We start from the raw sequence: 15370 nt of genomic DNA on the forward strand, positions 1-15370 counted from the left end.
TCAAATTATAGTGTTGTTAAAGTATGAATTGTGTTATAATTCCATAAATATTGTATACCTAATCAATGAAAGGTACGACAAAACTTATTCTACATTCCGAAATTCAATATGAGCCATTATGAAAAAACATAGGGCAAAGGAAAGTACGTAGTTGAATTAGGTGAGTTTCGCCTTTTTACCGATCAACTACATAATAACGGGTTTCCACCAATCAGGTCTTATACCTCCCCCTCTTTTATTGCATAGTCAGGGTAAAACCTGTCAAACTTTTTCCCATTGCTGTGCAAAATCCCATGCCCTCCTTGGTAGTATGTGGAAGTAGTCATGTCAGCAGAGAGGACAGGTGCCTCTACCCTTCCGCTCTTCGCCAACCTCTATGTTCCCAAACAAAGAGGCCTAGGTGAAGCGGGCTACCCCACCCCCTCCCCGTTATTTCTAGTGAGGGAGGTCTTAGCCAACTAAGGAAAAGGGGAGGGGCGGAGATCCATCCCGTTCAGTTCGCTTCTATTTGGGAAGAAGAACTTCTCCCTCGCTCCATCCCTACTGCGAATCAAGTCTTGGCGTACAAGATAAGTCAATCACCTACTCGAAAGAGTTGCCAAATGTACTGAGAAGAAACATCATTTAAGCTCTCTCTTTTCTAGATTGCAACAACCCACTTAACTGCTTAAGCCAGGCGATAAAGTGCCCTCAAAGACTCGATATTAAAACTTGGAGTAAAATGCAAGGAATAGCACCTCTGATTTCACCTATAAAAAACTTTGGAGCTCCAAGTTATGTCTCACTCGATCCAGTGCTCAAATGGAGCTGCCTTCTCTCGTCCTTCTTCTCTTTCTCCTCTGCTGCCGTCTCCTTTTTTCTGGTAATCTATATCCTCCCCTGACCATGATCTCAAGTTTTTAATTCATGGCAACTTTTATCCAGCAAAAATGCTTGATCTCTTCGATTATTTGACGTTGTAGTGCGTGGATCTCTAACTTGAGCTAGTATCGTGGGAAATTGTTTCAGGCTTTCACCTTTCTAAAAGAAAATGATGGGTGATTGCTTAAGGTTTACAAAAAACAGATCTTAGGTAGTCATGTTCTGACAAGTTTGTCCGATGTTGCAGGTCCTGTTAACGCTGAGATGGTCTCATTTTACGTAACCAACAAGTGCTCCTTTCCCATATGGCCTGCAACTGCCTCCAACGCAGGTCTTCCTATCGTGGCCGATGGTGGTTTTTACCTTCCTTCAGGTGGAATCCAGAAAATCCACGCGCCGTTCACCTGGAGCGGCCGTATATGGGCCAGGACCGACTGTAATTTCTCTTCTTCTTCCAAACCCGCCTGCCAGACAGGCGACTGCGATGGCCGCCTCAAGTGCAACGGAGTCATCGGCCTCCCTCCGGTCACTCTTGTACAAGTAGCACTGCAACAAGACAAAAGCAAACCGAGCTTCTACGACGTCAGCCTGGTGGACGGTTACAACTTGCCCGTCTCGGTTTCCACCAAGGCCACCTCGCCCAGCTGTTCCATCGACGGCTGCACCAATAATATCAAAAGAATGTGTCCGTCGGAGCTTCAGGTGACGGGCAAAGGTGGGGAGGTGGTGGCCTGCAAGAGTGCGTGCTTGGCTTTCAATCTCGACGTGTTCTGCTGCAGGAATGCTTACGGTAGCCCGGAGAAATGCAAGCCTAACATGTACTCGAAGATGTTCAAGAAAGCCTGTCCCGACTATTACAGTTACGCTTATGACAGTCCGCCGCCATTAGTGAGCTGCTCGTCCAATGAGTACGTGATCACCTTCTGTCCTTCCAAGTGGGGTGATCACGCGATCATGTAGATTGTAGACGAAGAGCGTATTGCTGCATTCCGTGCATTGGAATCACCTGTTCTTTAGTTTTCTTGTAAAAAAATATAATGCTTTTGTTAAGACTTGCCAGGCATCCATTAAGGCCGACGCAAAGCAGAAGCATCCGAACGCTCGAAAATGGAATAATTCGGTTGTATGGGCTAGCCTTCCTGCAATAAGCTTTTTTTTGCTACAAGATTCTACCACTTGAAAGATTTACTTGGAAACCTTAAGATGTGTTCGAGTTTATTCAATCCCTATATTCACTTGAAGCTAAGATTCTAAACATGATTTTACATTGGCATGAAAGTTTTGAAGGAATTTGGCTTCAAAGTTTCCATGAAATTTGAGGATAATCTTTTATGCTTAAATTTGCTTGAAATTTTGGCTTTCGAAGATGGTCTTTTTTCTTTCAAATTTGCTTGAATTTTTTACTCTGAGGAAAACCTTTTGGCTCCTTGCAAGAAACTAGATTGTTGTGCATTTTGCCTTTTGTTTCAATTGAATTTGCTTTGCACTGAACGAAGTTGGAAGTTCCATCGCAATTGGCTCAAATTTCCTGAAGGCAATTTGGAATGAAGTTGTATTTAAAGTACTAGGATTTTTTGTAGAGACTTCCTCTAAATAGTGAGTTTTTGCTTTGGAATAATGTTGAACTTTTTATGTTTCAAGTTATATGTCTTTGCTATTATTGCTTTAAGGGCTTGATTGCAACAAAATTCATATTCGTTGTTGTTCATGCTTTGTATCAAGAACTATTTCTCTTTGTTTAATAAGTTCAAAAAATTTATCCTTCAAGGCAAAATATTTTTATGTTAGATGTCCAACAATTTGATAGTAATTACAATACCATAGATCACTTACCTTGCCAACTTCTTCTAATCACTTTGGAAGTGGAAGATTTATCAACTATTGTTCAAGAAGTTCTTTTAATATTTCCTAAATATTTCCTAAACATCCTCATTTCAAATGAGATATTTCTTTTCCCACCTTTCCTCCCAAGGGAAATTTTATTCGCCAAAGATTTGCTTTACTTGGGAAGAACTACCTTTTGGTGTAGTTATGATGCTAACAACATAAGCTTCATCAATACACTATCAACATGAACTTTTTGCTTTTTTTTAGGCTTTTGATGTTCAAAGATTAGTGTGTTGTTGTTTCCTTTTAAAACAGTCAATATATGCATCTGATGAGCTTCAACGGGTAATTCTTATAAGTTTTTGGTTTTTTATTTTGAAGAAAGTAGTACAAAGCCTACTTCATTCCTTACATGTACATATGAATTTCTATCTCTATTTAGTGGCTTGAGTTATCTTTACAGTTCAAGCTCAAGTTTCGTCAACAGTTTATGTAGTCAATAACTATTTCATTTTTGTTGTTGTTTGGTTTTAGCGAGCTTCACCTAGATGATAATACGACAAGGATTGTAAAGTTGTCTTAAAAACTTATTTTTGAGTTGTGGTCAATTATCTTCGAAGGGAATTCAATAAACCAGTCAAGGCATTCCCTCTCAACAAACCAATAAACTATTTTACATCAAGTTGTCATTTGTTCTAGTGTTGTTGCAAGTTTCAATGAAGTGGGTGATACATCGTTTTAGATTATCAATTTTCATTAAACTATTGAAATTTTGGTGGTTTTGTACCCTAGTGGGATTCATAGAGCTTGAGTTCTCCTATTGTGATGCTTAACATAAGCTTCAGACATTTAATGTACACCATCCATTAGTTGAGGATTTTGAACAATATTTTCAATTATTGACTTGAGAAAGTCGAGAGACAAGGTGTCTCTTTGTCAATTGAAAACTTGTTGACTTACTGTTAAGAGTAGAAAATATACTTTTTGAAGTGGAACAAATTTGAGGAGCATCTTTCGGATAGGAAGGTTCTCCAAGATTTATCGTTAATATTGAATATCGATCTTTAAGCGACCATACAGGCGATTTCTATGATGGCTCGGGCATGAGACAGTAAGGGGGCTTCCGGCATGAGTTTGAAAATTTTAAAACAATTTTGTAAAATTAATTTTCTTGGCCATTTATACCTATCATGAGTATTACTAATCAACATTAGCGTTTGTGTTTGGTTTATATGGATAAGAACATAAGACTTGTCGAATCTTAGAGTTAATTTTACAACCTGATTTGATGGAAAAAAGGAGCTTCTAGACGCATTACCCTTCCTAAATTTTTAATCTCTTTAGCTTGACTTTTGTGGAGTTGAATAACGATTCCGCCAAGTCTCTACATAACTGATTGCAATTCTGCATTTATATCGTATAGATTGGTGCTTAGTTCACACTGGAATGCCTCTCTGTTTCAGCGACCCCTCTGCTCTAACATTAGCGGAGAGGAGCCGCTGCCTTCCCGACAGTGATGGCCAAGAGAGCGATGGCTACTCCCCACTAACACCAAAGAAGCGGAGGAGAGGTGGATTTACTCAATCAAAAGAGTAAAAACTTTACCAAAATGCTCTAAATTTTATGGCTCAATATATTTAAACTAGACCAGATGAACAGGTCGGGTACTGGTTTGCATTTTACACCTGTTTAACAAACAGGTAGGGTTTGGTTCTACCTGTTTAAGAGTAAGTCGAAATTGATCTGACTTAAACCCTGTCTAAATCGACCTTTTGCCACCTAATGGTGACAAAACTTCTCCTTGAATGATTTTTGGCGTAATGTGGAGGTGAGAAGACTATTGCGGCGAATGGCGACCGGTGGATAAAAGTAAGCCCCTTTTAGTGTATTGCTGTGTCCTATCCCATGATAAATGTTAATATCCGTGCCCGCGTAGAAAGTTCCAAATGGCAATTGTGCGTCAACTGATTTTTGAAAAATCTTCCCCGGGATGTTTGGCTGGACGCCCATGTGCCGCCGCCGCTAGTTGAGAGAGAGTGCAAACATTTTTTATTTTCATTGCAAGGTCAAATAAACCCGCCAGGAGTTGAATAAGCGTTTTCCACTGTATTTGGAGAGACGACCAACAGCCACCAGCTCTTTAATTTTTTTCTGCCTCTTCTTCCCCTTCCTTGTTTCTCTCTCTCTCTCTCTCTCCGATTTCTTGAATTACCCTGGTTGTCTTGTGGTTTTGGGGTCTTTCCCGGTTCGTAGTGATGTGGAGTTCGGTGGAGGAAGCTTTGAAGGTCGTCTATGTCGTGTTTGCGTTTTGTTCAGCTTTTGTTCTTGGTGCTATTAAAGGTACGGCCGTTCTTTTTTATTTGGGGTTTTAGTTTTCTTTGCATTTGAGAGGGAAAAGTTGGGTTTGGCCGATTCCGCGGTGCTTTGAGATTTCATTATGCTAATCTTACTTCTTTTTTTGGTGTTATCGGTTTTTTTTTTTTTAACCTTAATCCTTTCATTGGGTTCTCATGGTAGTTTTATTTCAGTTTGGTGAACAGAACTGGAAATTTTCTCTGAGATTTGTGTTTCTTCTTAATTATACGATTCTTTTTGTGGCGACTTTTGTTATGTGTTTCATTTGAATTTCGTGAATCCTCTTGAGACTTTGCCTCCTTTCTAATTTTTGTTCTAATTTCCAGTTGTAGTTTTTTTTTCTTAAATTGTAGTTTCTAGTTAGTTTCATGATAGTAGTAATACTGCAATCCATATTAAATAACTTTGATCTTATCTAATTGATTTATAATGTACCAGGTCTATTAGTAGGACCTATTGCAGGTTTAATAATCATTATTGGAAACGCCAGTGTTATCTTGGGGCTCCTACCTTATCATGTTGCTTGCACTGCTTATGCTCTAGTGAAGTAAGTAGCCCAACCATCTGCATTTCTCTTAGTTTTCATGAATTGTTTGTTATGAAAAGTTACGTGCTCAAATTTCATTTCACTTTTGAGAATTCGTATCCCTTCTGGCTGGTGGGATTAAATGGATTGGCCTATCTATGTAGGACTCATCGATTTGATGCTGCACTTAAGGTTCCCCTGCTGTTGGCTTTACCTCCGCTATTTGGTCTTTGGGTGGGACTCGGCATTGCTGGCAGTGTCCTTGTTGGTGTTGGCTATGGGTTTTTTACACCATGGGTATCAGCTTTTGAAGCCTTCAGGCAGGACAGAGAATCAAAAAGGTTCATGCACTGTATTGTGGTAATGTTTTGATGCGCTTCACCTGCGCTTTTATCAGTTTTATTTTATCAAGAAACAGCAGTGTTGACTGTCTTAATTATTCTAATTAATGGCCAGGATGGGACATGGGACACTATTAAAGGAAGTTGCACCATAGTCCGAGATTTCACCGATTTTTGCTACTATTCATATCCTCAGTTCTTCCAGGAGTTGAGAGAAGGCTCTGGTGAAATTCACACAATCAAGTATGACCTTGTCACATTTCTCTTTCTTGACTACTGAAAATATTAAAAAGGAAAAGGTAAAGGCAAGAAAACAATTATGTTGCTTATGGTGAACTGAAGATTTAACTCTGAAACTGGACAACGATGGGTATTATTCTTAGATGATGCAATGAGAGAAGTTGTGCTATATAAATTACAAAACTAAGCTGTCAGAATTTGGTAATCTTGTAGGTTAATTGAGGTTCCTGGAATCATTCTTGTGGGATTGATGGGTCTGGTTGTGGAGATCCCAGTTTACACAACAATAGCCATTTTGAAAAGTCCATACATGCTTTTTAAGGGCTGGCAGAGATTGTTACATGATCTCATAACCCGAGAAGGACCATTTCTTGAAACTGCTTGTGTGCCTGTAGCTGGTCTAGCAATCATTCTTTGGCCACTTGTGGTCATTGGGAGCATTTTGATGGCAATCTTCTCAAGTTTCTTCATTGGCCTATATGGCTCAGTTATTGTGTATGAGGTGAGTTCTATCTCCTTGTTGGGTTTATGTTCAAATGTAACTAGTTACTGTTATCTTTCTCCCCAAACCATATAATGTAATAATTAATGCAGGAGAGATCTTTTCGGAGAGGTGTTGCTTATATCATTGCCATGGTTTCTGAATTTGACGAATACACAAATGATTGGCTTTATCTGAGAGAGGGATCTGTTCTTCCAAAGTAATCTTTTCCCATAATTTAACCTCTCTCTCTCTCTCTCTATCTCTCTCTATCTTTCTGTCCATCTATCTATCTATCTATCTATCTATCTTTCTCTCTCTCTATCTCTCTCTCTCTCTCTCTCTATCTCTCTCTATCTTTCTATTCATCTATCTCTCTCTCTCTCTCTTTCTCTCTTTCTCTATCTTTCTATCCATCTCTCTCTCTCTCTCTCTATCTCTATCTATCTATCTATTCTTAATTATTTCTTCTTCTTTCCTTCTTTCTTTCTTTTTTTTATTTTTTTTTCTCTTTTTTATTGTTTCTTTTATTCTTGTTTCTATCTTTCTTTACATTATTTTGTCTTTCATTCTTTCTAATTTCTTTCTTTTTTCTTTTTTCTTTCTTTCTTCGTTTCTTCTTCTTTGTTTGCTTGTTTGTTTGTTTTTTTGTTTTTTTGTTTGTTTTTGTCATCTCTCTCTCTCTCTCTCTCTCTCTCTCTCTCTCTCTCTCTCTCTCTCTCTCTCTCTCTCTCTCTCTCTCTCTCTCTCTCTCTCTCTCTCTCTCTCTCTCTCTCTCTCTCTCTCTCTCTCTCTCTCTCGTATTAAGTGCCTCATTGCTCGCAGCCAGGCCCCGTTACCGAAGAAAGAAGGCCTCTCACTCATCCGAGCTTTCTATTGGGGGCAGTACCAGGTTCACAGCTATTTCTTCAGCAGCACCTGCAATGCTGGTGCCGACATTAGCTCCTTCAAGATCTGTAAGAGAGGCAATACAAGAGGTGAAAATGGTGCAGGTGGGTGTTTTACATTTCAACCTTGTGATTTTCGTGTTATTTTGCCACCATGTTAAGATTCAAAATGTATTATCTTGTTTCTTTAAATATTTCTGTTTTTTAGTGCATTCTTTACATATTACTACATGGTTGCTTCTTAGATGTGTTTAGCATTTTCTGGTTTGCTTCTCTTAATGGACAAGCGAAAACAATTTACAAGAGTCATAACAAACATCGTGTGATAAATGATGAAAGAACACATTTTTCTGGTTTGCTTCTCTTAATGGACAAGCGAAAACAATTTACAAGAGTTATAACAAACATCGTGTGATAAATGATGAAAGAGGGGTTTTTTATAGACATGCGAATGAATACATCTAAAATTCTAATTTCTCAAGAACTTATTTGCTGTGTCTTTTGTAGCAGTGACTCTCATATGCTTAAATGAGACCTAGCTGATAATTAACTTAGTCTCTGGCCTTTAAATTTTTTTTTTGTTTTGTCCTAGGTACACCATTTACCTGATTGTTGTACCTGTCTGGATTGATAACTGTGGGGAGATTTGCTATACTTTGTGTTTCAGATACTCATATTAGAGATACACGAAGAGAAAGATACTGCATGGTCTTCTTAGTTAGGTTTTTCTTCTATTTTTCCAATTTTTGGAACTTTTGGGTACTAAGTGTGTTATTCCACTTATCCATATATATCTACTTATTGATGAACAAACAAAATGACTTAACGTTAGAAAGCATTGTAATTGATGCCACTTTTTTTTTTTTTTTTTTGAAATGAGTAATTGATGCCACTTGCATTAGGGCTTCTCTATACAACCACCATCATCGACTCTTCACCATCTTTTTTATTATATATATCTTTTTAATCAAGATTAGATTCACTTTTGAGAATATTCAGCAAATTTGATGATGTAGTTCCTTTTCTTCCTATTTTTGTTGATAACTAAGTTCCCCTGTTATTTTTTATGTTCCTTTCTTGTCTGACTTAAAGGGGCCTCTGGGTTTGTCAATCTGAAAAGTTCTTGCAAGTGAATCTTGGACCCAAACTTAACATGGTATCTGAGTAGGTACTCATATGTGGGCCTACACCTAAATTATCTACTTGTAGAGCCACAAAAAGGGCATATTCCTAAATTATCCACTTGTAGAGCCACAAAAGAGGGCCTAAACCTAAATTATCCATTTGTAGAGCCACAAAAGAGGACTTACACCTAAATTCTACACTTGTAGAGCCACCAAAAGAGGGCTTACACCTAAATTATCCACTTGTAGAGCCACAAAAAGGGCCTACACCTAAATTATCCACTTGTAGAGCCACAAAAAGAGGGCATACACCTAAATTATCCACTTGTAGAGCCACAAAAGAGGGCCTACACCTAAATTATCTACTTGCAGAGCCACAAAAGTGGGCTTACACGTGATGAGGAGTGTGAAGGAATAGTCCCACATGGATTAGAGAGTACAAAGATTTTGAGTTTATTAGTTGGAAAAAAGTTTTTCTAAGTTGGCTAGTCATTTTGGGATGGGCCTTGGACCCAACTTAACAAATCTAGTCTACAAAAGGTAAGATGGTGGAGTGATGCAAAATAGAGGGCCTTTGAAACTATAGGAGAGAATTCTCCACAGATCATGTAATCATGTGCATGAAAAGAATAACTGAAAATCATCTAGAGATACTTGCTTCTATTTGGAAATTGAGAACTCAAAGCTTGTTGCATTTTATATTTCAATTTGATAGGTGCATCTTTGAAATATCTATTTAAGCACAATGCTTAAATATGATACATGTGAAACATGAGAATCCTCCAAAATGTTTACAGTCAAGAGGCTTATTGATAATTGTGCTGTATGAACCTGATATATATCCCTCATCTGCAGATCATAAGCCTCTTGGACCTTTTCTGATGTCAATCTTGGCAATGAACCACTTTCTATCATTCCAAATTTTCATGCAATTTTTACTTATTTTTGGATGAAGTTATTATCATTGTATCTTTTTATTTCTTTTGGAGACAGAAAGAGTTTAAAATGTGACAACTTAAAATTCAATGCTGCAGATATGGGAAGATATAATGAAGTCCTGTGAAATGAGAGGGAAGGAGCTCATTGATGCAAAAGTGATCACAGTTGCTGACCTATATGAGTGGATTAAAGCTAAGAGTGGGAATCAGGGAATGCTAGTTGGCCTTGGCATCCCCTGTTACTCACTCTTCGTCTGTTTGATAAATTCCATAAAAGCCGGGTCAACTGGATTGTTGCTTAGTGATGGGGTGGATGTGACACACCAAAATCGGCCACAAGATCGTTTAATAGATTGGTTTTTCCATCCTGTGCTTGTTTTAAAGGAACAGATCAAAGTTATTAAAATGTCCGAGGGTGAGCTGAGATTCATGGAGAAGCTTTTAGTCTTGGGTGATTACCCACAAAGAATGGAGATTTGGGACAATGGTTCTGTTGTCCCTCAGGATGCTGTGAGGCTGGCTCAGATTCAAGCCATTAGTAGAAGGTAAGAATTTTGCACATTGATATGACTAGTGATAGGGAACTCAAGTCCAAAGACCGATAAATTAATTTCAACTACCAGACTGCACGAGGGAATTCAGATCCTATGTTATCCCTAGTTCCCACTAGAAATTCAGTGCAAGCACTGTTCGTCTTATATGGGCAAGTGCAGTGCATATCCTTGAAGTTGTGTTCACCTTGTGCACTGAACCTGCCATGCCTGGACGAACTCAAGCTTCTTGGGAAGCTGCAGATCTCAAGAGAAGCTTGTGGTTGTGCCAAATGAGGTTGAACTGTTATTTCTGTGTACAAATCTTGCCTTATGATAGCATGATACATTATGCTGATTATTTGTGGGTATGTCACTGACTAGAACTGTTTGTCAGATTGATAGGAATGTCAAGGAGCATCGTAAAATTTCCTACACACAGGAGGCGGTTCCGGTGTGTTGTGAAGAATCTCATAGCATATTGCCCAGAAAGGGAAGGCTCAGCAGCATCCCACTCTACCAGATCAGTTGCTTCTGTTGAAATTGTTTAGTGGGATAAAGTAAAGAAATTTTTTCCATTCATGGTTGTACAAATATGTTGTGCTGTAGCGAGAGTAAAAAAAAAACTATAGATTGTGGCAGTAAGAGAAGAGGGAGTCCTTTTCTCCGTGAGTTAGGACAGCTTTCTTTCTTGACTTGAAGCTTAACACACAAACATTTTGGGTATTGTAAATTACATGTTTCATTGAATGAAGAAATTTCCATTTAATTGGAATAAAGACGAATTAACAGATTGAAGCCTGACGGTGGAATCAGATTGAAGAGGAACCTGCACCTATCTACTTAGTTGGCAGCTGTCTAACTAACGCTCTTAAACATTCCGGATATTGTATACTTTCATAACGAAAACTTCTTTTCGAAAATCAAAGACAGATTATTGATGAAATTACAATTTAAAGCCCCACTTTCATGCCGATAGAAATAAGTTTTATCCATGTTCCATTCATTGCATTGTCTGTCTGAAAAGTCTACGATCCATTTCCATATCTATGGAAACTTATCTTTTATACAGCATGAACCCTCATTTTCGTTTAGAAACCCCCATTCTTGACAAAAATGCGAAAAGATTAGAAAGATTATGCAACTCATTATCCCTCTAGTATTTTATCAAGCCCAGGCCTTTCAGCCAGGGAAGCATCTCCTCTAAGCCTTCCTTCAAGCTCCTAGGGCTATACTCAAGCTCTGCTTTAGCCTTCTCACATGAATATGACCACTGATGCCTTAGAACACGCACAGTCTGCATTGAATAATTAAAGCAACAGGTGAGAGACTATTGGATTAAAAATATCTTATCCAACATAAGATGCTTTTGCATTTGATAAGAAATTCTTCAATAACAGAATTTGGGTAGATACCGGATAACTGATTAGTGGTAGACGGCCCGTAATTCGAGCCCAAAAAACGGATATCCATCCATAAATCTCAATAACCCACAAAGGAATGTGGAACCACGGCTTGCTTGTATTGGTAATAATGGATGCCATGTCAAATGCACGCACGAAAGATGCATTCTCCCCGGTAAGTAGGTACCTTTCACCAACTCTGCCTCTCTCCAAGGCTGCTATGTGGCCATTTACTACATCATCAACATGGCTGAATGATACCTTATCAGTTCCATAGCCTAGATAACCTGGTAATCTTCCATTAAAACGCTCAATCATCTGAGATGAAATAAGAAGTAAACGTTAACACTACAAATTTGAAATTCTTCAATATATGTTCGTCATGTTATTGCAAAGAGACAATCTGGCACCATGAGGTAGATTATTCATCTCAACATTGGATCATGGAGAGATTGATATGCTACTTTTTATATTTTATAATTTGACGGTGTTTCAAGTCGCACAGAAAGTAAAAAGCTAGACATATGACAAGGGAAAAGAATTAGAAGTAGCTGCCAGAAATCCTTGCTGATCAAATTTGATTTCTCAAATAAGGGACTCAAAAAGAATATACTGCGTTAGTGCAAGTAGGTTACAGGATGAATCCTTACCTCATAGTGAGACTTGAACTCAAGAACTCACACTGAAAATACCCCCATGAACCAAAGGTAAAATACCGAAGTAGGACAAAGTAAGAACATACCATGTATTTTACTTATGTTTATCAAAATCAGAATCTTAGGTGTAAAATAGGGGGCATAACAGCTGAGTAAGAGGAATGAGGACCAAAAAAGGCACATAGTAAGTATTTGTTGTGTGTCCCAAAACCTTAGTTCCATGCATAACTTCCAATGCCTCAGCTGAAATATTAACTCTTTTGATTTAGTCAAGCAAATATTAAAAATTATAAAACTCTTACCATTTGGGCCACAACATTTCCATCTGTAAGTTTTCCGGGTCCATAAATGACTCCAGGATACAAAAGAATAATTGGAAGTCCATCAGAGGCTTCCTCCAATGCAATCTTATCACTGAGAACCTTTGACTTCTCATATTCCGTGCAAAAGAACTTCTCACGATGAACCTACCATTTTCAAGTGCTGCAATAGTTAACTCATTGTTATTAAATGAAGAGAGAAAAGCAAAAGTTGATACCAGTGAGCAAACTTATCTAATGAATGCACTTTTAGCCATAAAGCATGAAGCACTTAAACCATAAAACTAATATTCTCAAAGGTAAACCTAAATGCCTTATAAGTAAACCTTTACATAAAGCATGTAGTTATTCTCATTGAAATCTGTGTTGCTCCTATTAGGTTGCAACAGCCAGAACTTAACAGAAGAAAGAGGGATGAGTGTGGCATTTATTGTACACCTGTTTCTCGTCAGCAACATATCCATCAGTAGGTCCAAGAGCAAAAAACGATGATGTGTATATTATCTTTTGCACCGTCTTTGCCTCTTTGAAGGCTTGCAATACATTCTTCAGGCCTCCCACATTAACCTGCAGAATCCAGTTAACATATTTCAATGGACTGATAAGCTCATAACCACTGTTATCATTCTCAACATCATCATCAAAGCCTCATCCTAACTATCTTGAAATTAGTCCACCTCTCTGCTGTATCATTTTTGGCAAGAGCTACAACAGAAGTACAGAATGAAGATAAAATGAATCCACCAGGTAGAAATAATGGGAAGCAAGTCTTGGAAAACGTCTCTTCCACAGAGTCTCTTCCAATTGGTGCAGTAAAAGTCCTGAGTAGAAATATGCTCAAACAATCTATAAATCTCTTTTATATTTCATCAATAATTTCAGAAATGTGTGTGTATTATTCTTAGCACAAGAAAAGAGCTGTGCAGAGATGCTGTCCAATATTGTCATTAACAAAAGAAACTGGAAAAGCAAAGGCATCAACAAATTGACAAAGGCTCAACTGCAACAGGATGTAGATTTGTTTTGCGTTTCATTCTTATTTTAAATATAGGCAACATGGACCTAGACCAGTATATTGTCATTTAAAAATCAGCAGATGGCTTACGAATCCTGACAAATGACGAGGCGAAAGAGAAATGTTCGAGTTCTAGTTTTGCATATTGAGTTGAATGAATGACATATCCATTGCTACATCTATTTATAGGCAAAACAGAAAATAAGATTACAGAGAAAATCTCATAATCCGGGAAGTTGGAATATCCCGGATATGCTGCTCTTCACAAATCCCTTAACTGATTTTCTATATAAGAAAGTCAGTAAAATTGCCCCCAAAAAGCAAGTTTAGGTCACATAGGTTTTCTGAAATGCTAAAACTAAAAAGCTCTTTGATGGAAAACTTTTAGGACCATTGTTAGCCACTTGGAAAGCGTGGCATCAATTACCGAAATAACACTCTCTCATTCTTCTTCTGCCAATCGTAATTTAATACAAGTAAAAAACGCGATCGCGAGGTATCTGGTTCAAGTCCAGGATGGCCCTGCGCCAGGGAAGAGAATCGAAGAAGATCCGACTCCTGCAGCCATTTGATCAATAGATGCAATTATACTACGATATGTATATTGGTGAACAAATTGGGATTAAATTAGTTGACTCACAGATAAGAATTTAGAAGGGTCTGGAAGCCATGGCATCACGAGAGCAGCGGTATGAAAGATGACTTGGCAGCCGAAGCAAGCGGAGAGCAGAGAGTGGTAGTCAGTGATGTCGCCGTAGGCAAGTTCGAGCTCATTGGAAGCACCCTCGACCGGCTGAAGACTACTGAGATCGCTGCTTCGCCGGACAAACGCCCGGACAGAGTAACCTTGCTCCAACAAAGCCCGGCAGAGATAGCCTCCCAGGTAGCCTGAAGCTCCAGTCACCAGCACCTTCATTTCTTCTTCCTCGGCGTCAATGTCAACGACCCCCATAAATCCACTACCACTAGTACTCCCATTAACAAATTTATAAAAGTTTAAACAGATAACGTGACCCTTTCCGTTCCTTCCTAAAAAAACAAAAAACAATGAACTAGTCTGTGCTCTTTGTTTCATTTTTAGGAGAGCAAAACGTTTTCCCTTAAATTTCTTTTGGCTCACAAAAAATGGAAAATAATATAATTTTAAGAGTGGAAAATATAAATAAAGTTTTACCAAAATAACAAAATGTGTTAAGGCCATAACTAAAATAATTTTTAATTGAATAGAAATTATTTTAATTAAATAGAAATTGTTCAAAGATATGACCCATGCCCATACAACCAAGGAAGGTTCACATATCCAAGTGTATTAGAAGATGAATCCAAACCCATAAGACCAAGGAAGATTTATGCTACCAAGAGATATAGAAGACGGACACAAGATCCACAAATCAAGGAGAAGACCCATAATCCGACATATAACATGGTAGGATGATAAATAATGGGTCATTTCATTCCAAGATTAAAACACTAAACCCTAAACCCTAAGTTCAGGGGGAGGGTTAGGAATGAAGTCCATAACCCTAGTTCCTTCCGTTTTCTCCGAATAAGTTTTTTTTCATTTTTATCCATGAACTAAATTCATAGAGTCCTGAAAAATTAACAGAAATAAATAGAAGTCAAACAACCTTTTTTTCTCCAACATAATGAAAAGCAAAATGAGTTTTACCTGTTGTTATATTCAGTATCCAATGACTTGAATAATTGTAAGGATAATTATTGAATGAGACACTGTTTTGAATTAGAAAAAAAAAAATTGGAACAATTGAACAATCACGGAACTGATCTGCATCTTTAAATATATATCGTTTTGAGTGAGAAAGATTGAAAGGTCAAGGAAGAGTTATTTAATACTGGAGAATTTCT

The 15370-nt window shown here is 38.0% G+C and overlaps 3 protein-coding genes across 3 annotated transcripts; 2 read left to right on the plus strand and 1 right to left on the minus strand.

Annotated features, from left to right (window-relative positions):
• Positions 1-793: 793 nt before the first annotated feature.
• On the plus strand, positions 794-2065 carry LOC137941548 (thaumatin-like protein). The gene is made up of 2 exons (XM_068787006.1): positions 794-862; positions 1109-2065. The coding sequence occupies exons 1-2, from the start codon at positions 802-804 to the stop codon at positions 1819-1821; spliced, it is 774 nt and encodes a 257-aa protein (XP_068643107.1). The 5' UTR covers positions 794-801; the 3' UTR covers positions 1822-2065.
• Positions 2066-4652: 2587 nt separating this feature from the next.
• LOC137941546 (uncharacterized membrane protein At3g27390) lies at positions 4653-10889 on the plus strand. Its single transcript, XM_068787005.1, has 9 exons — positions 4653-5028; positions 5482-5590; positions 5734-5929; positions 6026-6153; positions 6364-6652; positions 6745-6851; positions 7461-7623; positions 9677-10125; positions 10508-10889. Exons 1-9 carry the CDS (start codon positions 4944-4946, stop codon positions 10659-10661), a joined length of 1680 nt encoding a protein of 559 aa, XP_068643106.1. The 5' UTR covers positions 4653-4943; the 3' UTR covers positions 10662-10889.
• Positions 10890-11075: 186 nt separating this feature from the next.
• On the minus strand, positions 11076-14459 carry LOC137941425 (uncharacterized). The gene is made up of 5 exons (XM_068786831.1): positions 14145-14459; positions 12928-13056; positions 12472-12636; positions 11526-11831; positions 11076-11407 (listed from the first exon to the last, which is right to left on the minus strand). The coding sequence occupies exons 1-5, from the start codon at positions 14454-14456 to the stop codon at positions 11267-11269; spliced, it is 1053 nt and encodes a 350-aa protein (XP_068642932.1). The 5' UTR covers positions 14457-14459; the 3' UTR covers positions 11076-11266.
• Between the last annotated feature and the right edge of the window lie 911 nt (positions 14460-15370).

Source organism: Aristolochia californica, unplaced genomic scaffold (genome assembly GCF_029961685.1).
Source record: "Aristolochia californica isolate CCGP_79_NKW_82.1479 unplaced genomic scaffold, dmAriCali1.0.hap1 SCAF_9, whole genome shotgun sequence".
NCBI lineage: Eukaryota > Viridiplantae > Streptophyta > Magnoliopsida > Piperales > Aristolochiaceae > Aristolochia > Aristolochia californica.

Bases quoted from the DNA above. Each gene is read 5' to 3' on its own strand.
- LOC137941548 (XM_068787006.1), top strand. From the start codon at position 802: ATGGAGCTGCCTTCTCTCGTCCTTCTTCTCTTTCTCCTCTGCTGCCGT. The intron at 863-1,108 runs GTAATCTATATC...CCGATGTTGCAG, and splicing joins CTGCCGTCTCCTTTTTTCTG to GTCCTGTTAACGCTGAGATG.
- LOC137941546 (XM_068787005.1), top strand. From the start codon at position 4,944: ATGTGGAGTTCGGTGGAGGAAGCTTTGAAGGTCGTCTATGTCGTGTTT. The intron at 7,624-9,676 runs GTGGGTGTTTTA...TCAATGCTGCAG, and splicing joins AAGAGGTGAAAATGGTGCAG to ATATGGGAAGATATAATGAA. The intron at 10,126-10,507 runs GTAAGAATTTTG...ACTGTTTGTCAG, and splicing joins ATTCAAGCCATTAGTAGAAG to ATTGATAGGAATGTCAAGGA.
- LOC137941425 (XM_068786831.1), bottom strand. From the start codon at position 14,456: ATGGGGGTCGTTGACATTGACGCCGAGGAAGAAGAAATGAAGGTGCTG. The intron at 12,637-12,927 runs GTGTACAATAAA...TGAAAATGGTAG, and splicing joins ATGTTGCTGACGAGAAACAG to GTTCATCGTGAGAAGTTCTT. The intron at 11,408-11,525 runs GTATCTACCCAA...TATTCAATGCAG, and splicing joins TACCACTAATCAGTTATCCG to ACTGTGCGTGTTCTAAGGCA.